At 47.0% G+C, this 27,313-nt stretch overlaps 1 protein-coding gene across 7 annotated transcripts in view; it reads left to right on the top strand.

Moving 5' to 3' along the window:
* ptprub (protein tyrosine phosphatase receptor type Ub) overlaps positions 1-27,313 on the top strand; it is a 1,172,978-nt gene that overhangs the window by 1,057,214 nt on the left and 88,451 nt on the right. For 5 of the 7 annotated variants that reach the window (XM_085962902.1, XM_085962905.1, XM_085962901.1 and 2 more), the window contains one exon: positions 26,615-26,632. The exons of the other annotated variants lie outside the window; for them this stretch is intronic. In XM_085962902.1, coding sequence (XP_085819028.1) covers positions 26,615-26,632 — 18 coding nt within the window. The remainder of the gene's footprint in view (positions 1-26,614; positions 26,633-27,313) is intronic. 7 annotated transcript variants of the gene reach the window in all.

Genomic DNA, 27,313 nt, shown 5'->3' on the forward strand with positions numbered 1-27,313 from the left:
AAAGTACTTATAAAACGTTTTTGGTAAATCTTATGTTATTGTTAAAAGAGATACTAACTTTTTCGAAGCTGGATTAGCAGATTTTGAGCTGGAAGTAAATGGGGTTTTTAGCTTGAGGCAATGGCTGCCAGATCCCTGAGATGAAAACGATTAGTCCCGCCCACACACACACACCGATTGGTCAACCATCAGGCGACTGAACTGTAGGATTGGTCAATCATGACGGCACAGGATTGGTGGAACCTTGACGTCAGTCACTCAATGCTAATTAGCAGATAATGAGTGGAATTTTGAAGGTTTTTTGCATAAGGCGCGAACAATTTTCGTCCGAGTGAAAAGTAAATACGCTTACGACCGTCCCGGAACCGTAAGCTTTCTTTGGATGTAACGTGCGCGTAGGTACGCCCTATAACTTTCGAGCGTGCGTTACGTCAAAAGAAAGCTTACGATTCCAAAACGGTTGTAAGTGTATTTACGTTTCGGCTGGACAAAAATTGCGCCCGCGGTATCCAAAAAACGTTCAAAATTCCGCTCATTAGCATCTCATTATCCGCTCATTAGCGATAGAGTGACGTCGAGGTCGACCAATCGTACGCCGGGTTCCTGGCGTGTGCGGGCGGGCCCTCCTACAGTCGAGTGACGGGACGATTGACCAATCCTACGCTTCGGTGACCTGACGGTCGACCAATCAGTGCGTGTGTGGGCGGGCCTTATCGTTCTGAACCGAGGTGAGTGTCAACCATCTTGATTCCATTCTTTTTCCCGCTTTCTGCGTTTTTCTTTTCAAACCTACATTTCCAGCAAAAAAAAATTGCTTTTATTAAATTGTTTTTAAAAAAACTTCATTCATTTGTAAATATTTTCTCTAACCTGAAGATTCTTTTTCCTACCTTTCCCCGTTTTTGTAAGGCCTCAGAACCTAGGCCTCAAAGCCTGGGCCTCTCCTGCCCAGCCACGCCCGAGCTAGGTAATTGTCCCACGGCTTCTGCTAAGCTCTCCCCCCCCGCCCCCCCGTCGTCACGTTACCCGGGGCAACGGCGTCAGCCACGAGGGTCACGGGACATACACAGGGTGCGCGCGCAGCAGGAGCAGCTGAGACGCGGCGTCTCTCTCTGTTCCCCGCTCGGCTCGGGCGGGGGGGGCGGGGCTCTCGGGAGTGCGGATCTCGGGCGGGGCTTGGAGAGCGGGAAGGGTTACCCCGGCAACCGGGCCCGCTGGCCGTCTCTCACAGCCGCAATCGGCGATCTTGAAGCCAGCTCAGGAGGGCGGGGCTCCAGAGAGCGGGAGGCAGGGCTCGGGAGGGCGGGGAGCGGGGCTCGGGACATCGGGGGCGGGGCTCGCGACATCGGGGGGTGGGGCTCGCGACATCGGGAGATCGGGGGACGGGAGATCGGGGCAGGACATTGGGAGATCGGGGGCGGGACATCGGGAGATCAGGGGTGGGACATCGGGAGATCGCGGGGCGGAACATCGGGAGATCGGGGGGCGGGACATCGGGAGATCGGGGACGGGAGATCGGGGGGCGGGACATCGGGAGATCGGGGGACGGGAGATCGGGGGGCGGGACATCGGGAGATCGGGGGGCGGGAGATCGGGGGGCGGGGCTCAGGGACTCCCCCTCTCCTCCTCCCCCCCTCCCCCCTCCTCCCCTTCCTCCCCCCTCCTCCCCCCTCTCCCCTCCACCCCCCACTCCCCTCCCCCTCCACCCCCTCCCTTCTTTCCCCCCTTCCCCCCTCCCCCAATTCCCCCATTCCCACCCTCTTTCCCCCCTCCCCTCCCCTTCCCCCCTTCCTCCCAGTCGCTCTCTCTCTTCCCCCCCAGTCGCTCTCTCTCTTCCCCCCCAGTCGCTCTCTCTCTTCCCCCCAGTCGCTCTCTCTCTTCCCCCCAGACGCTCTCTCTCTTCCCCCCAGTCGCTCTCTCTCTTCCCCCCAGTCACTCTCTCTCTCTCTCTCTTCCAACAACAACATGCCCTCGAAAAAGCCTCGGCACCGCCGGGCACTCCAGCTAGTACCTTATAATTAGGATGTTTTCACCATAGTAAACCCTTAGTCCGATGGTAAGTCCGGGAAGTGACTGTCTCACTGGACTGATCATTTCTGCACTTTACAACTCACAAACTCGGTGAAAGAAACACCAGAAGTACAGTAATAAACTATTTAAATGTCAGTAGCCGTGTTATTATAGTAATCTAATATAACAAACTTTATTTGTATTATATTAATCCTACATATCAAACTAAATGGCGTTAGGGAAATTGACGGGATTGAAGGCCGATAAATCCCAGGGCCTGATAATCTACATCCTAGGGTACTTAAGGAAGTGGCCCTAGAAATAGATGATGCATTGCTGATCATTCAATGGAATCTGGAACAGTACCCATGGATTGGAGGGTAGCTAATGTTACCCCACTATTCAAAAAAGGTGGTAGAGAGAAAACGGGGAATTACATCGGTAGTGGGGAAAATGCTGGAGTCCATTATAAAAGATGTAATAGCAGAGCACTTGGAAAACAGTGACAGGATCGGACAAAGTCAACATGGATTTACAAAAGGTAAATCGTGCTTGACTAATCTACTGGAATTTTTTGAGGATGTAACTGGTAAAATAGATAAGGGAGAACCAGTGGATGTGGTGTATTTGGACTTTCAGAAGGCTTTCGATAAGATCCCGCATAAGAGATTAGCGCGCAATGTTAAGGCACATGGGATTGGGGGCAAGGTGTTGACTTGGATAGAGAACTGGTTGTCAGACAGAAAGCAAAGAGTTGGAATAAACGGGTCTTTTTACGAGTGGCAGGCAGTGACTAGTGGGGTCCCGCAGGGATCGGTCCTTGGACCCCAGCTATTCACAATATATATTAATGATCTAGACAAGGGAACTAGATGTAATATCTCCAAATTTGCATTTGACACAAAGCTGGGTGGGCGTGTGTGCTGTGAGGAGGATGTCGAGAAACTCCAGGATGATTTGGACAGGTTGGGTGATTGGGCAGAAGCATGGCAGATGCAATATAACGTGGATAAATGCGAGGTTATCCACTTTGGTGTCAAAAACAGGAAGGCAGATTATTATCTGAATGGTAATAGATTGGGAGAAGGGGAAGTGCAACGAAACCTGGGTGTCCTTGTGCACCAGTCGCTGAAGGTACGCATGCAGGTGCAGCAGGCGGTTAAGAAGGCAAATGGTATGTTGGCCTTCGTAGTGAGAGGGTTTGAGTACAGGAACAAGGATGTCTTGCTGCAGTTGTACAGGGCCTTGGTGAGACCACACCTTGAGTATTGTGTGCAGTTTTGGTCGCCTTATCTGAGGAAGGATATTCTTGCTGTTAAATCCGTGAATCTTGATGTATGGTGTCCTTCAAGAAATAGACAGAGACTGCAGAGGAACAATCAACAGGTGTTTACTGGATGAGGGTTACTCTAAAACTAACAGTACAGATCCCTACTCAGGGTTTATATACAGGTGTGGTCACTGCCGGTACTACAGTATACAGGAGCTGTAAAAAGTAGTTCTCCCCTTAAAGGTACATACACTACACTTGCCATGGAGAGAGTTCAGCGAAGATTCACCAGGCTGATACCTGGGATGGCAGGAATGACGTGAGGAGAAATTGGGTCGATTGGGCTTATACTCACTGGAGTTTAGAAGAATGAGAGGGGATCTCATTGAAACTTATAAAATTCTGACAGGACTGGACAGACGAGATGCAGGAAGGATGTTCCCGATGGCCGGGGAGTCCAGAACCAGGGGTCACAGTCTAAGGATAAGGGGTAAGCCATTTCGGACAGAATTTAGGAGGAATTTTTTCACCCAGAGAGTGGTAAACCTGTGGAATTCTCTACCACAGAAGGCAGTGGAGGCCAATTCATTAAATATATTCAAGAAGGAGTTGGATATATTTCTTAAGGCTAAAGGGATCAAGGGATATGGGGAGAAAGCAGGGACAGGGTACTGAATTTGGATGATCAGCCATGATCACATTGAATGGCTGTGCAGGCTCGAGGGGCTTCTATGTTTCTATGTAAACATTTAGGGGGCTAAATTTGATAAGGTCCGAAAACAGGCGTGGGGATCGCAATGCACAATCTGCCCGCGCCCGTTTTAAATAATGCAGGAAGCACACGAAATTCGTCCTGCCTGCTAATTAACATGATTGAAGCACCGAGCACAGCGCTGAATGCGCTGCTGGTTGGCTCAGTGCTCAGCAGGGGGCCCAATTTCGTGGGAAGTGTGATCTCTATTTAAAGGTGAGTTGCAGTGTGAAACGCAGTCTGCACTTCTTAAAGGGGAGGTGCTTTCTGAAAGAAGCATCTCATTGTTAGTGTTGCAAAGGAAAGTGTAAGGTACCTATGGCTCAACAGGACAGAAAAAGGGCACCTCGGTTCTCCGCCGAAGCATTGGAGGCCTTAGTACGGGGGCTCCAAAGGAGCAGGCAGGTCCTCTACCTGCAGGGTGTCAGGAGGCCCTCCAGACAGACTTTAAGAAGGCAGTGGGAGCAGATTGCTAAAGCAGTCAGTGCCACCAGCCTTTTCCCCCAGGACCTGGATCCAGTGCTGAAAGAGGTTTACTGACCTCACACGAGTGGTCAGTGAGCACGGGAAGATTGTGCATCGCGATCCCCGCGCCTGTTTTCGGGCCTTATCAAATTTAGCCCCCTAAATGTTCAGTGAATGCATCTTCTAATGCCATATGCCACTAACTGCACCACTAGCCTCACACTCTGCTCAATGCACCACACCCCCATCACTCATCTACCAACAATCTCTATCAATCACGACTCATACCTCACAATTATAACTTCACCTCACCCTCACATACTTACCACGGTTGCAAGCCTCACACCCACATCTCACACCTTGCACACAATGCCAGCTATTCAACCATGACAGACACATCACCCAAACATTGCACCACACTCACTGACACACTTCCCTTTCTCTTGCAGGCCAAGGTGGCACGTAACCGGTGCTAACAGGCGGGGGGCAAGCATGGCTGCTCAGAAAGTGGCACTGCGTGTACTTTAGAGGGTAGTATACATAGATACATAGATACATAGAAGATAGGAGCAGGAGTAGGCCATTCGGCCCTTCGTGCCTGCTCCGCCATTCGATGAGATCATGGCTGATCCTTTAATTCAGTATCCCGTCCCCGCCTTCTCTCCGTAACCCTTAACCCCTTTTGCCCGTAGAAATATATCTAATTCCCTCTTAAATATATTTAATGAGCTGGCGTACACTGCCCTCTGTGGCAATGAGTTCCACAGGTTCACCACTCTCTGAGTGAAGAAATTCCCCCTCATCTCTGTCCTAAATGGTTTAGCCCTTATCCTTAAATTATGTCCTCTAGTTCTGTTCTCACCCGCCAAGGGAAACATTCCTTCTGCATCCAGTCTGTCTAGACCTGTCAGAATTTTATACACTTCTATGAGGTCCCCTCTCAATCTTCTAAACTCCAGTGTGTACATCCCTAAACTACATAGTCTCTCCTCATAGGTCATTCCCGCCATTCCTGGTATCAGCCTGGTGAATCGCCGCTGCACCCCCTCCATGGCAAGAACATCCTTCCTCAGATGAGGCGACCAAAACTGTACACAGTACTCGAGGTGTGGTCTCACCAGTGCCCTATACAGCTGCAGCAAGGTATCCCTGTTCCTGTATTCTAACCCTTTTGCTATGAAGGCCAGCATACCGTTTGCCTTCTTGACCGCCTGTTGCACCTGCATGCTCGCCTTCAGTGACTGGTGTACAAGAACACCCAGGTCTCTCTGTACTTCCCCCTCTCCCAATCTATTGCCATTTAAATAATAATTTGCCCTCCCGTTCCTGCACCCAAGGTGGATAACTTCGCACTTGTCCACATTATAGTGCATCTGCCATTTATCCGCCCAATCGCCCAGTCTGTCCAAATCGCTCTGGAGCTTCCTGGTCTCTTCCTCTGAGCCCACCCCCCCTCCTAGTTTAGTGTCGTCTGCAAATTTGGAAATGCTGCATCCGACTCCCTGATCCAGGTCATTAATGTAAATTGTGAACAGCTGGGGGCCCAGGACAGATCCCTGTGGTACCCCACTTGTTACTGCCTGCCATTCAGAAAATGAGCCGTTTATTCCAACTCTCTGTTTTCTATCTGACAGCCAGTTCCCTATCCACGCCAAAACTTTCCCCTTTATCCCATGAGCCTCAATTTTCCATGCTAATCTTTTATGTGGGACCTTATCGAAGGCCTTTTGGAAGTCCAGGTACACCACATCTACTGGCTCTCCCCCATCTATTCTACCAGTTACTCCCTCAAAAAATTCCAATAGATTAGTCAAGCACGATTTACCCTTTGTAAATCCATGTTGACTCTGTCCTATCCTGTCCCCATTTGCTAAGTGCTCCGCTATTTCATCCTTAATGATGGACTCCAGCATTTTGCCCACAACTGATGTAAGGCTTACAGGTCTGTAATTACCTGCTTTTTCCCTACCCCCCTTTTTGAATAGTGGGGTAACGTTAGCTACCCTCCAATCCATCGGTACTGTTCCCGAGTCTAATGAATTCTGAAAAATCATCCTTAGTGCATCCGCTATCTCTAGGGCCACCTCCTTCAGTACCCTAGGATGCATGTTATCAGGCCCTGGGGATTTGTCCACCTTCAATCCCTTTAGCTTCCTTAACACCATATCCTTAGAGATATTGATTTGCGTCAGTTCCTCCTTTGCCAATGTCCCTATTTTTCCCGATATCCCAGGGAGGTTTTTTGTGTCTTCCTTCGTAAAGACTGACCCAAAGTATGCATTTAGTTGATCTGCCATTTCCTTATTTCCCATTATATATTCCCCCGTATCTGACTGCAATGGACCAACTTTGGTTTTCACCAGTCTTTTCCTTTTGATATACTTATAAAAGCTTTTGGAGTTAGTTTTTATATTTTCCGCCAGCTTGTTTTCGTAAGCTATTTTGCCCCTCTTGATTATGCCCTTTGCCCTCCTTTGCTCTATCTTAAACTGTTCCCAATCTTCCGCTCTGGCGCTTTTTTTGGCTATTTTATACGCCCTATCTTTGGATTTTATGCTGTCTCTAATTTCCCCTGTTATCCACGGTTGAGTCACCTTTTTAGATTTCCTTTTATGCCAGATTGGTATAAACAATTTTTGCAATTTTGTCATTCTATCTTTAAATGTTTGCCATTGTTTATCTACCTCCAGGTATAGAGGTGGAGTCACCAGGCACGAGTGGCCTGCAGCCAGGGCAGAGGGAAAGGGTAGCGTAGGTGCCAGTTCCCCAGAGGGCGAGGTTGTACATGAGTTCTACTGCAGAGGAGAAAGATGAGGACTATGATGGGGTGGCCTTCAGAAGAAGAGTGATGGACATGCACACAGAAATGCTTGGTGCATTGGCAGGCCTGCCAGAGAGCCTATTGTCACTGTCAAGGAGCATGGAGGAGTCCGGCTCCAACCTTGCACAGGGCTTTGCGCAGAGCTTGGAGTCCATGAATTCCAGGATGGAAGTAATGGGCAACCCCTAGAGTACTTGTGGACCCAACCATGATGCAGGGTCTGATTGGCGATGCCTCAGCTTCCATTGCAGCACAAGCGGAAACGGCCCAACGTCTGAGTGCTGCAGTGATTGCTTAGACTTCTGTCATGCAGGCTCAGCTTGCTGCCACTCAAGCAAAGACTGCTCTCATGTAGGCGCATCTTGCTACCACGCAAGGTCAGACTACTTGCGTGGCTGCATTTGTCAGTGTGGAAAGGGGCTTGCAGGGTCTCTCAGCGGTTCAGCAATCTATCCTCTAACAGATTACTAGAATTGCTGAGGCGCTGCCCCAGGGAAGTGCCAGTGGCTTCGTGGAGCACAAACCCGCTGTCTTCTCTCAGGATGACAGCATTCGTATTTCCATCACTGCCGCTTCGCTAGTGCCCTTGCAGTTGCCTGTCAGCCAGCCAGCCCAAAATGCTGCCGCCCATGCTGAGGTGGTGCAGTCTACAGTCGGGCCTTTCAGGCCCAGAGCTGGTCGAGGTTGTCCTGCAAGGCCGTCTGCAGTCTCGCCTACTGAAAATCAGCAGCATTCCACCAACTATGCTGCAACCACACGGGGAGCACTTGTAGGAGCATTAGGATAGGCAAAGGAATTAATCATTTATAAATTATGTTTGGAATGTTTGTTTTGTGGTGCCTTTCATTTCAGCGTGGTGGCTTTCATTTCAGCATTGTGGCCAAAAGGACTCTGTGATGTTGCGTGACAGAGGAATGGTAAGGTGGGGAAGTGTTGAGCAACAGGGATCTGGGGCTTCATTCAGAGGAACCAGAGTCTGATGATGCGCTCACGGACTGCCCATCTGGAATGGGGATTTGTAGGCTGCCTCCTCACTTCCTCCTCATCCTACTCCTCCCGCCCCCCCCCCTCCTCCTCCTCCTCCTGAGGTGGTTGTGGAACCCGTGGTGGCAAGGGCTGCACTCTCATGATGACCAAGTTGTGGAGGATGCAGCAGACCACCACGAATTGGGACACCCGCTCCGGTGAGTACTGGAGAGCTCTTCCTGAGCAGTCAACGCAGAAGAACCGTTGCTTGAGCACCCCGATGGTCTGTTCAGTGCCGTTCCTCATGGCAGCATAGCTGTCATTATATGATTGCTGGCCACGAGTGGTGGGATTGCGGAGGAGAATCATCAGCCAGGTGTAGAGCGGATAGCCCTTGTTGCCTAGAACCCAACCTGGGTTCAACGTGGTGGCTGGAAGATTGCTGCCACAGCAGACTGGCGCAGGATGAAGGCATCATGACCGTTGTCAGGATACCGGGCATTTACTATCATGTTGTGCTGGTGTGGTCGCACACCAATTGCACATTGAGTGGTACCCTTTGCAGTTATGGTACATCTCACCATTGATATCCGGCGACTACAAAGCCACATGTGTGCAGTCGATGGTGCTCTGCACCATGGGAAGCCCAATACCCTGGTAAAGCCATGTACGCGTTCCTCCTGCTTCTCTCTGTTTAGAGAGAATATAATGAAGTCCCTTCTCCTAAAGTACAGAGCCTCTGTGACTTCCAGGATGCAGCAATGGATAGCGAAATGCGAGATGTTTGCTGTATCTCCTGTTCCAGCCTGGAACCGCGGGTGAAAATATTCAGGGCCACGGTCACCTTGAGGGCCACTGGCAGCGCCGTTATCACCCTGCTCTGAGGCTGCAGGTCTGGTTCCAAGAAGTGGTAGAGTTCTGTGACCACCTCCTTGGTGAAGCAGAGCCGCCGAGCACACTGCTCCTGACTTAAGTGCAGGTAGGAGAAATGTCCCTTGAAGACCCTAGGTGGGTACGGCCTCCTGCTGAGAGCCCTCCTTCTCTTCCCTATGTGAGCAGCTTGTCTTCTTTGCTGCCTCTACTCCATCGCCCTGTTATGCATAGCGTGAGTTGGACTGCAACTAGATCCCCCATGATTGGGAGCAAGTAGTGTACTCAGAAACCTTGTAATAGCAGCCAACGCCTTCCCAATGTCCAGCAGCACTTCCTGCACACTTGAACAACTTCATAAATGTCTTCCAGCAACCCAGTATTCATAGAAACTCTGCAAGAGCCAGTACAAGAGAAATAATCAACCTACCTGCAAGTTGGATGTTTCCCTTTAGTTAGCGCTGGTGGGGTCCCTCGTGCAGCTGAACGCACATTCAGCTGTGCGTGTTTAGGAGAGGGCATTGAATGGAGCGGTGACATCCAAAATGACAGGTCATGCGTCAAATCAACATTACACACTGACTGATGTTACAATCTACCTACTCTACATACTGCCAGCGCATGCACGTCCCGCCCGCACTTTCGCCCTCGCCAAGATGGTGAACAGCGTGGCCCGCGCCAGAAGTGGGCACGAGCGAGGTGGACGCTTTTTTAAAAAATGGCCTTAATGATGAGTCAGCTCATTGGCAGCCAACAGAGTCCATTTGCTCCAGTTAAGGGTTAATAAGAGTTTCTGTGATCAGAATCTGAACCGCCATGGCAAACCACCATGCTTGGGAAGCAGCTGTGTGTTCATCAACACTGATTCTTCACCTCAATAATTTCAAATGGCTTTCTCAGGTTTTCATCAAACTATACTGAATTAGATATTGCAACCGTTCCTGGGTGGATTAAGTTATCAATTTTAATTGTTGTATTAATGAGCTATTGCAGATAGTTTGGGCAGGATTTTCATTGGGCCGTGGAGGCAGGATTGTAGGCGTGTGGGGGGTTAAAATCCCGAAATCGGGGGACACAAACCCATCCTGCCCCAACCCGCCTCCATGCCAGTTTCAAAGGAGGCAGGTACCCGACCCACACTGGGACCCGCCTCCCCGAGGCAGGAAGGGGATTAGTGCCAATTAACTGCCTGTTAACAGATAGTTAACATGCAGTTTTTAGCCTAATCCCTATTTTCATTGGTGAATTGTGGGATTCCTGACGGCTCCAAACCACGCCAAGTTAGCGAGGCAGACCCTTGGGATGAAGGGCTTGGAGGGGTCAAGATGTCAGGTGTTCAGGTGAGTGATGGGTGCATGAGTGCAAAGGTAAGTGCGTTTGGTGTGTGTAAAGTGTTTAAAGAAGTTTTACTTACATGTACTTACCTTTACAGCCTTCCTTCCTTCAGGTCTCAGGAGTCCTTCATCTCACCGGCACAGAAAACAGAATGGCCGCGATCTGACAAAATCTGCAGCATCAGCGTTCTGTTCCGGGGAGATCTCTAAATCATCCTGAGAGGAAGGAATTAACCTGGAGTACAGATTGTCAGTGTTTGACAGCTTCAAATAGCTGTGAAACGCTGATATTTCATCTGTCAAAAGGTCTTGACAGATTAAATATCAATCTGTGACGTCACCTGTTGCCGGGTGGCCCTTAATTGGCCTGCTGAGCCCGCTGGGCGAGTTCAACAAGGTCAATCAAGTCAAAATCGCGTGGGTTAGCTAGAAATCCAGCCCTTTATCTTTGAACAAACCTGAGACATTACACTTCAGTGATATGGTGCAGAGCCTCCTTGTGATTTAAAGAAGTCCAACTGGGAACTTGTCCATATGTAAAATCTAATTAGGTGAGTTACACAGAAGTGAAAAATTCTTAGTGCACTATATTGGGAAAACAATCTATTCAGTGAACCTGAGGATACATCAGAAGTTTACCAATGTATCATTTATTTGGGAAAATCACTTGGATTTAAATGTAATCCGGTTGTAACTAAACTTTGGAATGATATTGTGATATTGATGTGAAAGCTGCTTTTGGGAAGACAGATGAGCCTTCAGTGCCACCTGCTTTCCCTTAATCATCTGAACTGATTCATTTAAGATTACAAAATTAAAACCTTCATTTAATTTGGGTGATGAATTAACGACACCGTATATTCAAGTATGATCGATGCTCTCTTGATCATCTCATGGGTAGAGGCATCACCTGGTGTAGTAAAAGGTTCCAGGTTTGATCCCTGGTTTGCTGATCTTGGCCAGGAGAGTAATAGGGTCAATGAATCTGAATGGCCATGGGTAAGGGAGAAGTAAAATCAGTCAGGGTTCCCATTCCTGATCACTATCCAGCAATCCCTGCTGGATAATGCAGGAAAGTAGATAACAGGTGAGAACAGGATCCGGCTCAGCTGTGCTGCCCTCAGTGGTGGCATAACCTGTCGATTATTACTGTCTAGGCTCACGCATGCAGAATCCTGCATGACTGATGTACAGAAGATCAGTTGACATTTGAGGAACCTTGCCTCAGCAACAGCCGGGACCTCCAGGAGAGGAGAGATGAAAGTAGGGGTTGAGGTTTAAAGAATCATAGAAAGTTTCAGCACGGAAGGAGGCCATTTCGGCCCATTGTGTCCGCGCCGGCCAACAAAGAGCTATCCAGCCTAATCCCACTTCCCAGCTCTTGGTCCATAGCCCTGCATCCCAAGTGCACATCCAAGTACTTTTTAAATGTGGTTAGGGTTTCTGCCTCTACCACCTTTTCAGGCAGTGAGTTCCAGACCCCCACAACCCTCTGGGTGAAGAAATTTCCCCTCAAATCCCCTCTAAACCTTCCACCAATTACTTTAAATCTGTGCCTCCTGGTTTTTGACCCCTCTGCTAAGGGAAATTGGTCCTTTCTATCCACTTTATCTAGCCCCTGTTGTATCCGTGTGTTAATGGAGACACGGAATGCAGGAGTTGGTTTCACAGGTGTTTACTGAACAAAGTCTGGAGGTGAACTAACAGATACAAGACACTATACAGGCTTATATAGCCCGAGTGGCCATTACCGGCATTACAGTGCACAGGGGGCTCTTAAAGGCACATACACCACAATTCCTCCCCTTTTAGACAACCAGTACATAACATTTTAAGTAATCATTAATTAACATGTTACAAGAACAATAATCTACACATTTGCTGCAGTTAATCAATTATAAGTCAGTCTCTCTGGAGGCTTCCTGACTCGGTCCGGATAACGCTTCGGTGGTGTAGTAGTTTTTGGTGGTGTAGTAGGTTCTTTTGGCAAGGTCGATTCGGCTTGAATGCCAGTGTCGGGTTCATCTGGTTCTAGTATCACCGGATCGGAGGTAGATACTATGGGTATCTCTGCTTCATCATTAGGCGTATAGAGTTGTGGTGTAGGTTGTCCCTTTTCGGATGACTCTATGATCTGGTCAGCATGGCGCCTTATTATGCTTTCTCCAATGTCCACGGTATACATCAGCGGTCCTAGTCGTGTGCAAATAGTTCCAGGCTGCCATTTCTCGGTACGGTAGTCCCGGGCCAAAACTTGTTGACCTATCTGGAAGGTTCTAGTTGGCCTTTCATTCATGCCTTGAAATTGCCGGTTCTCCACGTCCCTTCTGATGTTTGGCTTGATCAAATCCAGCCGGCATCTTAGGCTTCTATTGAAGAACATCATGGCGGGAGTTTGGTTTGTAACCACATGTGTTGCATTCCTGTATGCAAACAAGAAGTTATCTACCTTATGCTGTAGATTTATGTCTTCATTACCCATGGCTTTATGGCCTTCTTGAAGGTCTGGACAAACCTTTCAGCCAATCCATTGGTGGCGGGATGGTATGGGGCGGACGTGTAGTGCTTAACCCCATTGTTTTTTAAGAACTTCCTGAATTCTTCGGACACAAATTGCGGTCCATTATCAGAACAGATCTGTTCAGGCAGCCCATTCCTGGCAAATATGGTCCTTAATACTGTTGTACTGGCCGCGCTAGACGTGCTCCTATCTAGCTATCCAGCAAGTTAAACACTCATTCAAAATAATTCTTCCTGAAGCGGTTGCTGTTTTGATGCTTTTACTTGAACAAATTTGTGAAACTGTAAACAAAGATAAAGTATGTTTTTGTACATAAACTGAGTACTACACATTCGATATTACACAAGATATAAACATATTTACAACAGTAGAATAGACTAATTGTATAACTAACTAACATTTGAACTAACTTCTGTAACTATTAAATATTAACCTTTTATAAACATAGTATTATCAAAATATTACTCTGACAACATTGCTATTATGCTAAGAACTAAAGATACTCACAGATATTGCACTTGGCCTAACATATGAAGTCAGATTACACTGGATTGTAATGGAACCTCTCATAGCAAATTCTCCATTACTCAAGTCAGGTTCTTCCTGGCAAAACTGCTTCCTGGGGTCAACAGGAAGAAAGGTAAGAAGGTCAAATGACCTCTCACAGGAAGAAAGGAACAAAGGTCAAATGACCTCACACAGGAAGAAAGGAACAGATGACCTTTCCAGCTTACAAACTGTTAACACAATAACCGCCACCAGAGGGTGCTATTGCATGTAAAAATGTCGAGAATGTCACATAATGTCCATCGGTCCAGAACAACTGTGATGGTTTTTTCCGTGGTGGTGGAGGACATCTTTATTACCTCCGGCCACTTGGAGTGTGCATCAACCGCGATTAAGAACATTGAGTCCATAAATGGACCAGCAAAGTCGATGTGTACCCTTTGCCATGGAGATGAGGGCCACTCCCATGGATGTAGAGGGGCTTGTGGTGGGGCGTTTTGGACCTTCTGGCATCCTAGGCAGCTCTTGGTCATTTCTTCGATGTCTCCATCGATACCTGGCCACCACACAAACGCTCTGGCTAGGTTCTTCATTTTCACTCCACCCAGATGCCCCTCGTGAAGCTCCTTTAGCACTTTATCCTGGAGTTTGGGTGGAATCACCACTCTGGATCCACACATCAAGGTTCCTCGGCACACTGACAGCTGTTCTCTTCTTTGTGAGAATGCTGGCAACAGTGGTTCGCCATGTGCTGGCCATCCCTTCACCGTTAAATCGTAGACTCGTGAGAGAGTCGGGTCATTTCTCGTTTCCTTTTCAATGGCAGAATTTGTTACTGGTAGACATTCCACTATGGTTGAGTGGAACATCTCCACTGGGTCCACTGTAGGTGCCTCTTCTACCATTGGCAATGGTAGGCGCGATAAACCGTCAGCATTCCCATGCTGTTTTGATCCTTTGTATTCTATGTCATATTGGTGTGCCCCTAGGAAAAGGGACCACCTCTGTAGCCTTTGCGCTGTCTGATGCGCTATCAATTACTCATAAAAGACTGAGAGTTAAGAGAGTAACTAAAGGCTTTTATTCACAAAAGAATGAAGGTCTGCCTCGAGTGGTCGACCGGTCCAGAAATACAAAGGGCTGGGGAGCAGTCACCTTTATACTAGGACTTGTGGGAGGAGTCAGCCGAGGCATGTCCAGGCATGTACACAGTGGAATACAAACAGTGGTTTACCACATTCACCCCTTGTTTAAAATTGAGTCCGGCGGGGTGAAGTGTATTAAAAGTTAGTGTATTGGAGTCTCTCCGGAGGTCTTGTCTGCCGCTGTGATCGGCGTGGCGACGGCAGGGGTAGTGGAGCTTCCGGCGTCGAGTCCTGCGTGGGCTGTGGCACAGGCGTGTCGTCCTCGTAGATGTCGAGCGGGTCGCGGGGCCCAGGCCTGCCGTCTGCTGGGGCTGGATATCGGATTGTGGGGGGGGGTGGTAGTGAGTAGTGGGTTACTGCGGCCCCCGAGGGTGCAAGGTCTCTTATGGAGACTGTGTCCTCCCGCCCGTCCGGGTATGCAATGTAAGCATACTGGGGGTTGGCGTGGAGGAGGTTGACCCTCTCGACCAGGGGGTCCGTTTTATGGGTCCTCACATGCCTTCTCAGTAGGACCGGCCCTGGGGACGTCAGCCATGGCGGTAGCGATGTCCCCGATGTGGACTTCCTTGGGAAGACAAACATTTTCTCATGAGGGGTGGCGTTAGTGGCAGTGCAGAGCAGTGACCGAATAGAGTGGAGCGCATCGGGGAGCACATCCTGCCAGCGGGAGGTTGGAAGGCCCCTAGACTTTAAGGCTAGCAGGGCGGCCTTCCAAACTGTCGCATTTTCTCTTTCCACATGTCCGTTCCCCCGGGGGTTGTAACTGGTGGTCCTGCTTGTGGCAATACCCCTAGTTAGCAGGTACTGACGGAGTTCGTCGCTCATAAACGATGAGCCCCGGTCGCTATGGATATAGCTGGGGAAACCGAACAGGGTGAAGAGGTCGTTCAGACATTTAATGACCGTGGCACTGGTCATGTCCGGGCAGGGGATGGCGAACGGGAAACGGGAGTACTCATCAATAATATTGAGGAAGTACACATTGCAGTCGGAGGAGGGGAGAGGCCCTTTAAAATCAACGCTCAGGCGCTCGAAGGGGCGAGTGGCTTTTATCAGGTGGGCCCTGTCTGGTCTATAAAAGTGCGGTTTGCACTCAGCGCAGACTTGGCAGTTCCTGGTCATGGTCCTGACCTCCTCAATAGAGTAAGGCAGGTTGCGGGCCTTGATGAAGTGGAAGAACCTGGACCGGTCGACCACTCGAGGCAGACCTTCATTCTTTTGTTAATAAAATTGATGCGCTATCAATTACTCATAAAAGACTGAGAGTTAAGAGAGTAACTTATGGCTTTTATTAACAAAAGAATGAAGGTCTGCCTCGAGTGGTCGACCGGTCCAGAAATACAAAGGGCTGGGGAGCAGTCACCTTTATACTAGGACTTGTGGGAGGAGTCAGCCGAGGCATGTCCAGGCATGTACACAGTGGAATACAAACAGTGGTTTACCACACTGTCATAATGGGAACACCCTTTTTAGGGTTGAATATGGAGACGAGGGGTTGATGATCAGTCAACAAGGTAAATTTTTGTCCGTGTAGGTAATGGTTGAATTTCTTCACTCCCCATACCAGGCTGAGTGCTTCCCTGTCGATCTGGGCATAGTTACGCTCAGCTGAGTTCAGTGAGCGTGACGCAAAAGCTATCGGCCGCTCCGAGCCATCAGGGAATCTATGCGATAATACCGCTCCTATGCCGTAAGGGGATGCATCGCACGCCAGTCTGATTGGCAGTGATGGGTTGTAATGAGCCAAAACTTCCTTGGACGTGATCAAGCCTTTGCATTTATGGAAGGCACGTTTACAGTCTTCGCTCCATTTCCAAATTACTCCCGTTTGTAGCAGTTCGTTAAGAGGGTGCAGAACAGTTGAGAAGTTCGGTAAAAATTTATGATAGTAATTTATCAATCCCAGGAACGACCTTAATTGTGAGACATTTTCAGGTGCTGGGGCTTCTATGACCGCTTCAATTTTTTCAGGTGACTTATGCAACCCTTCCTCGTTAATTATGTGGCCACAATATGATATTTGTTTCTGGAATAATTCGCACTTGGGGCGATTTGCTCGTAGGCCCCGTTCTCTCAGCCTAGTGAGCACCTGCTCCAAATTGGCAAGGTGCTCGTTGTCGTTTTCTCCTGTTACAAGGATGTCGTCTAGGTAGCATTGAGTCCCTGGAATCCCTTGGAGGACTTGCTCCATAGCTCTTTGCCAGATAGCTGGAGCTGATGCTACTCCGAAAACCAGTTGATTGTACTGGTACAGGCCTTTGTGTGTATTTATCGTGAGATACTTTTTAGAGGCCTCTTCAACCTCCATCTGTAGATATGCCTGTGCCAAGTCAATTTTGGTGAAACGTTTCCCTCCGGATAGTGAGGCGAAAATATCTTCTATCCTCGGAAGAGGATACTGTACCGTGTGAAGGACTGGGTTTACAGTCACCTTGAAGTCCCCACAGATGCAAATTTTTCTCTGTTCTTCAGATTTATCATTATTCAACATTTTCTTCATGACTGGGACGATGGGTGTTGCCCACTCGCTCCAATCTATCTTGGATAATACGCCTGCCTTTTCCAAATTCTCCAGCTCTGCCTCGACTGCTGGACGAATTGCGTATGGCACCGGCCTTGCCTTAAAAAACTTGGGAATTGCCGCATCTTCCACTTTTATTGAGGCGGTGACGCCTTTCAAGTTTCCTAGTTCCTGTTGAAACACTTCCTTGGCGTTGGCCAAGATGTCTTTTAATCGTTCAGGTATGACGTCATCCTCATTTTTTTTCTTACTGGTCACCGTCAGTGCCTGAATGGAGTGCCAGTCTAAGCGTATCTTCCTGATCCATTCACCTCTCAACAGCGGTGGACCACCATCTTGCAGAACGTATAAATACAACTTCTGTATTTCCTTGCCGTTGTATACAACAGGCACCCTTATTTTCCCTTTGCGGTATACTTTCTGCCCCGTATATGTTTTCAAGATAATGGATGTGTCTTTCAAAGGTACATGCGGAAATAGCCGCTCGCAATCCCGTCGACTTATGACGGTCAGAGCTGATCCTGTATCTAGCTCCATTTTAACTGGGGACCCCGCTATCGTGAGGGTAACCCAAATGGTCTGGTAATCTTCTTTGGCAATTACATTATGTAATTTGAGACAGCTTAGTCTCTTGTTTCCGGAGTCGCTATCACTCTTCTGGTCTTCGGAGCTACTGTCCGTCATCATCTGTACCTTTCTGTACTTTTCCTTATTGATTTTTTTCCTGTCCGTGGATTTTTTTTTTCCAGATCTGCATACACGTGGAATGTGTCCAATCTTTCCGCATTGCCTGCATGCTTTGTCCTTGAACCAGCAGTCCCTCTGGTCATGGGTGGATCTGCCGCAGCGATAACATCTCTCGAAACCCTGTGTCATTTCATGGGTGCCGAAGTCCTGTGGCTTTTGCTGTATCTCTGCAGCTCCTCTTGCGGCTGCTTGGTATGATACAGCCACACTGAAAGCCTTGTCCAGTGTCAAATCTTTCTCAGAAAGTAGCCGTTTCTGTGTTCCTTCACTTAGGAGACCGCAGACGAATTTGTCTCGTAGAGAACCTGCCAGCCCTGCCCCGAATTGGCAGTGCTTTGACAGCTTCCTTCATTCGGTGAGGTAATCAGCGTTACTTTCATTCTTGTGCTGATTCCTCCTGAAGAATTTGAATCGTTCCGCTATCAGCAGCGGTGTTGGGTTTAAGTGCTCCTGTAGGGTATCAACAATCTCCTTAAAATTCTTGTCCTTCGGTTTGGCTGGAGTGATTACGTTTCGTAACAGCCCGTATGTCCTTGCGCCCATTAGATTTAGAAGTACTGATGCCTTTTTATCATCCTCTATTTCATTTGCTGTGCAATATACCTCCACTCTTTCCACATATGTGGTCCAATCCTCTATATCGCTATCGAAAGCAGTAATATTGCCAGTCTTAGGCATCCTGAAAAAAAAATGGCGCCCCCCGTGCTTTCCTTTCTTCCCCGCAGAAAAAAAATGACGCCTCCCGCCGCTGCCGCTGCTGACAACGCTGTTCTCCGCGGTTTTTATTTACACAGGTATTTTTAATAGGTGGAGACTCGTTCCTGCCGGACTCTCTGGGACTTTTCCCTCCCTCTGCTTTGCAGCGCCGGCCGTCTCCCGAGTGCTCCACCCTCTGTCTCTGTTTGCCTCCGCCTTCACTGCTCGGCCCCGCTGCAGAGCCAGCCGATGGAGCCCCAGCCCGCTGCCCAGGAAGGATTATTGCAGTACCTGCCACCAGCTCCGCTAGCTGGTGAACCCACAGTTTTTTTTTTTCTTTCTTGTTTTTCTTCGACTTTCATCTGAGGAATCGATCTCCTTGAGGTGCTGCAGAATTGCAGGTAAGTCCGTTTCCAATTCGTCGCCACTGTTGTATCCGTGTGTTAATGGAGACACGGAATGCAGGAGTTGGTTTCACAGGTGTTTACTGAACAAAGTCTGGAGGTGAACTAACAGATACAAGACACTATACAGGCTTATATAGCCCGAGTGGCCATTACCGGCATTACAGTGCACAGGGGGCTCTTAAAGGCACATACACCACAAGCCCCTCATAATTTTATACACCTCAATAAGGTCTCCCCTCAGCCTCCTCTGTTCCAAGGAAAAGAAATCCAGCCTCTCCAGTCTTTCCTCATAGCTAAGATTCTCTACTCCCGGCAACATCCTTGTAAATCTCCTCTGTACCCCCTCTAGTGCAATCACATCTTTCCTGTAATGTGGTGACCAGAACTGCACGCAGTACTCTAGCTGAGGCCTAACTAGTGTTTATACAGTTGAAGCATAACCCCCCTGCTCTTGTATTCTGTGCCACGGCTAATAAAGGCAAGCACTCCGTATGCCTTCTTCACCACCTTATCTACCTGGCCTGCTACCTTCAGGGAACTGTGGACATGCACTCCAAGGTCTCTTTGTTCCTCTACACTGCTCCGTGTCCTACCATTTATTGTGTATTCCCTTTCCTTGTTAGCCCTCCCGAAATGCATTATCTCACACTTCTCCGCGTTGAATTCCATTTGCCACTGTTCTGCCCACCTGAACAATTTATTGATATCTTCCTGCAGTCTACAGCTTCCTTCTTCAGTATCAGCCACACAGCTGATTTTAGTATCATCTGCAAACTTCTTAATCATACCCCTTATATTCAAGTCTAGATCATTGATATGTACCACAAAAAGCAAGGGACCTAGTACTGAGCCCTGCGGAACCCCACTTGAAACAGCCTTCCAGTCACAAAACACCCATCAAGCATAAAGCATCATGATTTCATACAGTTTAGCCAATATTATAAAAAATACAAAACTCTGAAGAAATTTAACAGATATATTTTCATAGTACAACAATACTATTTGCATATTTTTACTATTTAATATTGTTTTATATTGATTGTCAAGTCTAGCCCTATCAGTGCCCCTTTGATATTTGATGGATCAGTATTCTTATTGTCCCATTGTACAAATCTGCAGCCAAAGATTCCACAGGTCCTGGTTGTAATTGCCAACGTGATATTACATCATGTGCGTTAGCACTACAGACACAGAGTGAGTCAATGGGAGGAAACCTATAGTTTTGACTAAACAGTGGAAAGCTCATCACAGTTTGCAGGTTTGAGGGTCTACCATGATACACTTACTCTTTGGCCGGGATTTTGCTCACCTCAGCGGGTCCGAGGTGGGCGATGTCGGTGGCGGGTCACGACCCCGCTGCCGGCTCCATCCCGCTGCCTAAGATGAATTTACGTTGATAGGGCTTGTTAAGCCCGCCCAGCGCGTTACCCGGCCCAGTTAGAGGAAGCGGGTCTGGTGACGTCATTCATGACACGTCATTAGCCGGTTTCCTTAAAGGGACCATGGCCAACTTTCTTTTGACATTTGTGCTGTCAGTGTTCTACAGCACTGAAGTGTTGCAAACACTGACAATGACTGCACAGAGGCAGAGAGCTGCACCCAAGTTCTTCCATGACTCCCTCCATAAGCTTATGGAGGGAGTCACAGCACGCAAGGAGGTCCCCTTCCCTTCCGATGGGCGGAAGAGACCTCCCCAGGAGACCAAAACAGCTTGGTTGCACATTGCACAGGAGGGCACAAGCAGGGATGTGGTTCGGAGGACCTGGGTGCAGTGGCGCAAACGTTTCAATGATCACATTAGATCACGAAACATTAGTACAAAGCCACACTCAACCTCATCCTTCTATGCCTTTCATCACATCCCCATCATTCTGCCTTCCCTACCCTACTCCTGCACATCCTTACTCACACCAACTTACCTTGCACCTCCACCCATCCCTCTCTATCTACATTATTATCACATCCCCATCTCACTAGCCACCCCTCACTCACCCTCATCCTAGTCCAATCATACCAACTAACAACACACAAGGGTATCCACTTGGGTGTTTAATGCAATGTTCATGTAAAGTTCCTATTAATGTGCTGTCAAACATTGAAATCTTTATTTTCAACACTTTCCAGTCTTAGGCAGATTTGTATGCATTTTTGGAAGTGGCTTAGTGAGTTCCAGTGAATGGTGAGACATAATGGTACATCTCCCCCCCTCCCCCCCCCCCCCGCAATGGTGACGAGTGTGAAAGGAATGGCTTGGTCATTGTAGGGATGCTTTATGGTGTTGGTGTAGGGTGGTGCCAACCTGGCACATCATGTGGCAGCCAGGGTGTGCAGCGTCAAGTGAAGTAAACCTGGCCATGATGAGGCCATCCCTGGCCTCCTGGGCAGCAATGTGGTCGGGTGCTGAAGCCCTCTGTCCTGTGCAGCATCAGGTAATTACGGAGAAGGTTGGTGGTGTTGTTGGTGCTGCTGGTGTGCCTGGTACTTCTGGTGTTGGGGCTCATTTTGGACTAAAGTGAAACAGCATAAACGGCACCCAAGCTGATGGAATAGATGGCAGGTGAAGTACAGATGACAGAAGCGATCTGTCAATGGTGAGAGAGGTAATGAGGTGAGACTGGATGGAGACTTGTGGAAAGACTTGCAGCCTGCTGAATCTGTTGTGGAATGCAGTGATGAACAGCTTGTGGCTGAGGAAAGTGATCTCTGTCAGGTGGGAGTTATTTCCCCCGAACAATTTCACTCATTCATGTAAAAATTATTTATGAATACTCTGTCCAGTTACTATTCAGCAAATGTGATAGCCTGACAATGAATCTGACAGCCTAAGTATGTGACAGTACTGGGCATTGACCTGAACATCATTCTATTTGAAAATTTGCTTTTCAACATTAGTTGCCATTTTCTTCCAGTTTGTATGTGTCAAACCTTTTGGAAGAATACTTTAATACTGTCAGAATCCTTACACATAATGCGACACATGAGGGGTAACCTCATGAGACCAGTGACGAGCAGAGGTCGAAGATTCAAAACTATACCATCATAGTTCTATTTGCAACCCATGCTCGTGTCTCCGCATCAACAATGGAGTCTAGTCACTTGACCATGGTGCTGGCAAAGACCATTGAAGACAACTCTACCTGAATGGGTAGTGGTCTTTGATTTCCAGTCTGAGGCAAGATATCTTCTGTGCACTCTGTGTAACTAAATCGTTATCTCCTCTGTAAGGAATGTCTTTACTGCACACGGCATTTGGGGGGAAATTCTCTCTCTGATTTCTAAGAATGCAAATTTACAATACCAAAGACATGACGCGTTAAAATTAAAAAGCAACAATTTTCTCTCTCTCTTACTGAACCTCTCTAATATCTTAAATAAAAACAGAAAATGCTAGAAATACTCAGCAGGTCAGGCAGCATCTGTAGAGAGAGAAACAGAGTTAACGTTTCAGGTCGATGACCCTTCATCAGAACTGGAAAAAGTTGGAGATGTAACAGATTTTTAAGCAAATGTAGGGGCAGGGGGAGGGGAGGAAATAACCAAAGGGAAGATCTGTGATAGGGTGGAAGGCAGGAGAGATTAAAAGACAAAAGGAGATGGTAATGGGACACATTAAGAAACAAAAGATGACTCTTGATGAAGTGTAAATGGCAATGGCATATCTTGATAGCTGGTCCCAGGCATCTATCATGATTGACATTCACTGAGCTCAGATTTTTAAAATACCAAATCAAATAGTTGGATTTTATTCCCAGCCTGTCAGGTTAATGTGTTGCAGGGCATAAACCATATATACAGGAAAAGGGCAGGGAAATGGTATGAGTAAATTGCTCCAACTGGAGAGTTAGCACAGGCTCTGTGGCCTCCTTCTGTGCTGTAATTGCTATGATTCTAACCAGGTCAGCGTTCAGTCTGGTGCTGTGAGTGTTAGTTTCACAGAATGTTCTATTTTCACAACGTTACAAGATCACATTTTAAGTAGAGGCAAACTAAGGGTAAGTTAAATCAGTTTTGGGACCTCTGTCCATATGTTACTTTGCTTTATAAGTTTTTTTCCACACATCTTTAGCTGTGGGTGAGAGGTCAGTACACCTAGCTCATTTACCAGGTTATGTGTTTGATAAGGTTTAGCAGTTCTAAAGCCAGGCTAGATTGCATGCATGGTACTGCAGGGAAAAGCTGTCACTGCTTGACCTATTGACAGATCATCTAAGGAAAATAGCAGGTGGCTGGGAATCATTGCGGATACCATTCCTTTACTGGCTGGACATATATGGGACATCAGCCACCCTTTGAGCCACTCTGAGTGTGACTGCCAGTGTCGCACTGATTGTGCCAAACCAGGACTAGTTTTGTGCTGTGAACTCCCACTCTCTAGATTAAGACAGTTGAATGAATTTTGCTTCGGACCATTATAGTTGGCAGAGAAATGAAAGATTCATCCTGTCTGTGTGGGCTGGTGCTGGAAATGAAAAGAATTTTCTGACGTACTGCAGCATCCAGTCCCATTAAAGTGTTTCTAATAATAAACAATAATAGAGCTCCCCTTCTCCTGCCTCCACACTCATTGTTGAGTTGGCATTTTCGTAATCCATTTCAAATTCATTAAACTGTTTTACGAACAATCCTACTTCGTATTCTGTCAAAGTATTAGGGATGAACACAAATTTGTTAAGAAAACTTATAATTTCCTCAGAATTACTAATTCACAAATACCCAAATTTGGGTTGAGGTGCCATTATTTTTAAGACAGCCATGCAGTACCTTGCAATATTAGTGGCAGAAAAGGGTCAAGTACTTGACCCCAATAATAATTCCTTTTATTGCATGAATATGCATGTATAACTGTGATCGCGATATAAGCATGAAGGTCAGGATTAATTCATGACCAATCAGTAAACTAAGGCTGAAAATCAGTTTGATTCCTTCATATCGCAGTCTCAAGATTCTGGTCATGATATTTGCATTAACAGGGACAAACATGTGGGTTGAATTCAGATTTTAGATTTGGAACTGCAGGTTCCGTGCCAGGTTGCAAAGACCCTCCACAACGATGTCAGGAATTCAGATGCAAACCATCACTAAACCACTATAGAATCAAACCGGCACCTTCCCATGCAGTGGGCGAAGGTTGAAGGTGACTGCAAATAGATTCTAGGAACCCTTTGGACTGCTAAGTATCAAACGCATATACTTCCCTTCTGTTCCTCACCACCACCCACAGAAACCTCAACTAAAAATGATCAAAATGTAGTGAAAACTGTACCTTATGACAAGGAATACCAGCTCCTGAAACACAATGGTAAAGACTCAAATGTTTGATGAAACAGAAAATACCATTGGGGTAGATTTTCCCAAACCTGTCGGGAAGAAGGCGGGACTTCCCCTTTCGGGTTTTTGACCTGCCTACTTCGACGTCCGGCCAATCCGCGTGATTTTCCCTTGATTGACCTTGTTGAGCCCGCCCAGCGGGCTCAGCAAGGCCAATTAAGGGCCACCCGGCAACAGGTGACGTCACAGACTGCAATTTCATCTGTCAAGAGTTCTTGACAGATGAAATATCAGTGTTTCACAGCTGTTTGAAGCTGTCAAACACTGACAGTCTGAGTTTTAAAATGAGTCATTCTGCACAGACTCAGTTAGAACTCTTACTGGCACTCAAAGCTAAAGGCTGTCACTTTTCACAGATCGCAGCCGTTCAGCTTTAAGTACCGGCTGAGTGATGCGCTCCCGACGGCTACAGGAAGAAAGGCTGTGCAGGTAAGTAAAAGTTCTTTAGACACACCAAACACACTTACCTTTACACTCATGCACCCATTGAGCGCCAACATCGCGATCCCTTCAACCCGACGGCCCACCTGCTCTAACCTGGCGTGGTTTGGAGCCACCGGGAAACCCACACGAAACCCCTCAAAATAGGGATTAGGCTAAAAACTGCCTGTTAACAGGCAGTTAATTGGCACTAATCCCTTCCCGCCTGGTTTCGGCGGGTCCGAGTGCGGGGTGGGTACCCGCCGCCCCTGAAACTTACGTGGGGCGGGGTTTTGGGCGGGATGGTGTCGGGACCCCCAAATTCAGGATTTCCCCCCCCCCCCCCACACGCCTGAAACCCCGCCTGACAGCTCCCCGAAAATCTAGCCCATTATGTCCATCTGCTTGTCCATGTTACCCTTTTTTAAAGGGACTGGCTATCTCAATCACTTTCAAGTCCAAATTTGGACAAAGTTAGGTTTTTCTAAATAAAAGTAAATATGGCTCAATTTGGATTCATTCAGACGATCACTTGAGACTTATCTCTAACTGGTGCGTTAACTGACACCAAAGAAACTCTTGTTAATTTCTCTGGAATTGATAGTGCTTCTGACAAACTCAACTTTTTCTTCAGAGTCATGAGAAACAAGCAAGAAATCTGCAGTTCAGATTTGGCTTTCGTTTAAAATCAGTTTGATTGCATTACAGAGTTGAAATCTGAGTGCCAGGTCATCCCAATTCTGGAATGTATGTGTGCACATGAGTGTAGTCAGGGAAGAGCGGGGTTACTGGGTCGATTAACAAAATCCATGGAGATGACAAGTCCAGAAGTTGAAGCTTTTATTGGGCTTTAAAAATTACCACCCTCCACTACTCACAATAACCAGAAAGAAGGGACAAGTTAGAAGCTGGGGAAGGAAAAACCTTTGAGTTGACATTTGAAGGTTCTCATTTTGCAGTTTGTCACATTAAAATATAGTTGTAAATAGTGAGGATAAGGTCAAAAAGCACAGATCTCGATATAGAAACAATATTAACACCTTTTGTTCAAATCCTTTAATATGTATCATCCATCACTTGATGATTTGCTTCTCACATCACTCCTGAACTATTCAACATTGATACATGGGATATCACAGCAAAATGCAATGCAATATGAAAAATGGTTTCATAGTACTCCTTGACTAAACTTAATGCTAGTTGTTCACCTATCTGCTCAGCAAGTTTATCCAATGAGTAGTTGAGCTAAAGAGATAAGAGTGTCCCATTTTCAATTCTTTGTCTGTACTGAGTTAGCTGGGTTGGAAGTAGGAATGCTACAATTGGCCTTAGCACCTCTGCAGTAGGGAGGAGAAAATTGGTCAGGGTTCCTGCTCCTGAATGCTATGTAATGACGCTTGCTGAAGTGCACATGTGTAGACGTTGGATTAAGTCAGGTAGAGTTGTGATAGTTCCCCACTTTTCCCCTCCCCACCATGGTGGAATTGCTTGCCAACACTTATTGTCAAGACTCACAATAAATAACGGCCACCAGCAGAGTCAAAGCATAAAAAAGAGGGGGGGGCAAAATTAAGCTAAAACACTTAACAGCTGTGATTCATTGTATAAAACTGTGATTCTAGCTGTGTTCTCTATACTTCACTTCTTGAACAGACATGTACTGTAATACTGGACCTGCTCTCCAAAGAGTTGTACAAAAGATCTCTGTACAGCTGTTGTGAAAAAAAATAGATTGGTTGTGAGACTGTTATGATGTGTTTGGATATGGTCTTTCTCTTCACTTACATGCTTGTATCTCTGTTGATTTTTACAACCCTTCCTCATTTGGAGTGTAGCTACAGGTAAACACGGAAGTAAGTATGACCAGTGTGCCAAATTGAGAATGTGACAATTTTTGTGGTTAAAATTATTTATACAGTCGTTTTATTTTTTAATTTGTGGAAATGTTAGTTTTCTTCTCCGGCCAGTTTAAGCAGCTTTTCATATATGGAGAATGGAAGAATTTGGGTTGATGTTGCATGTCATTAAAAATTGACACATGCTAATACCACTCCATCTGGAAGGCACTGACGTGATAGGAAGGTGCTGCCACTCATTCGTATGTTCAACTGTTCAGTGCTTTGGGCCGTAGCCGTAATTCAACACTTTTGATCTGCTTTCATTAAGTGTTGTTTCAATGAAAAGGATGGGTTATGAGAATGCAGTTAAATTCAACAATATCCTGATGGACTTATTTTTAACCAGATTCTTCTCCTGATTTGGGATTCATTGGTGAGAGGTGATGTGAGTTATTGAATAAAACTGTCTGTGCAGCCACAAGAAAGTTGTGCTCTACAAATGTGTTGGAGTTTGGAAAGTGGGGCTGAAGGTGAGATGGGGTGGAGTGTTGGAGAAGCATTGTAGCCATATAATTAAGACAGTTAGATCAGCCTTCTCAAGTCAAGAGTCCATCCAGATTCCCATATCTAGTTTGCTCAAATCCAAGATTGGATTCCAGGAGGCAAAATAAATAGTTGGTGCAGTAACGAGGTTAC

The sequence above is a fragment of the Somniosus microcephalus genome, chromosome 20, assembly GCF_052327205.1.
Source record: "Somniosus microcephalus isolate GS21.2 chromosome 20, FLI_Smic_1.0, whole genome shotgun sequence".
Classification (NCBI taxonomy): Eukaryota; Metazoa; Chordata; class Chondrichthyes; order Squaliformes; family Somniosidae; genus Somniosus; species Somniosus microcephalus.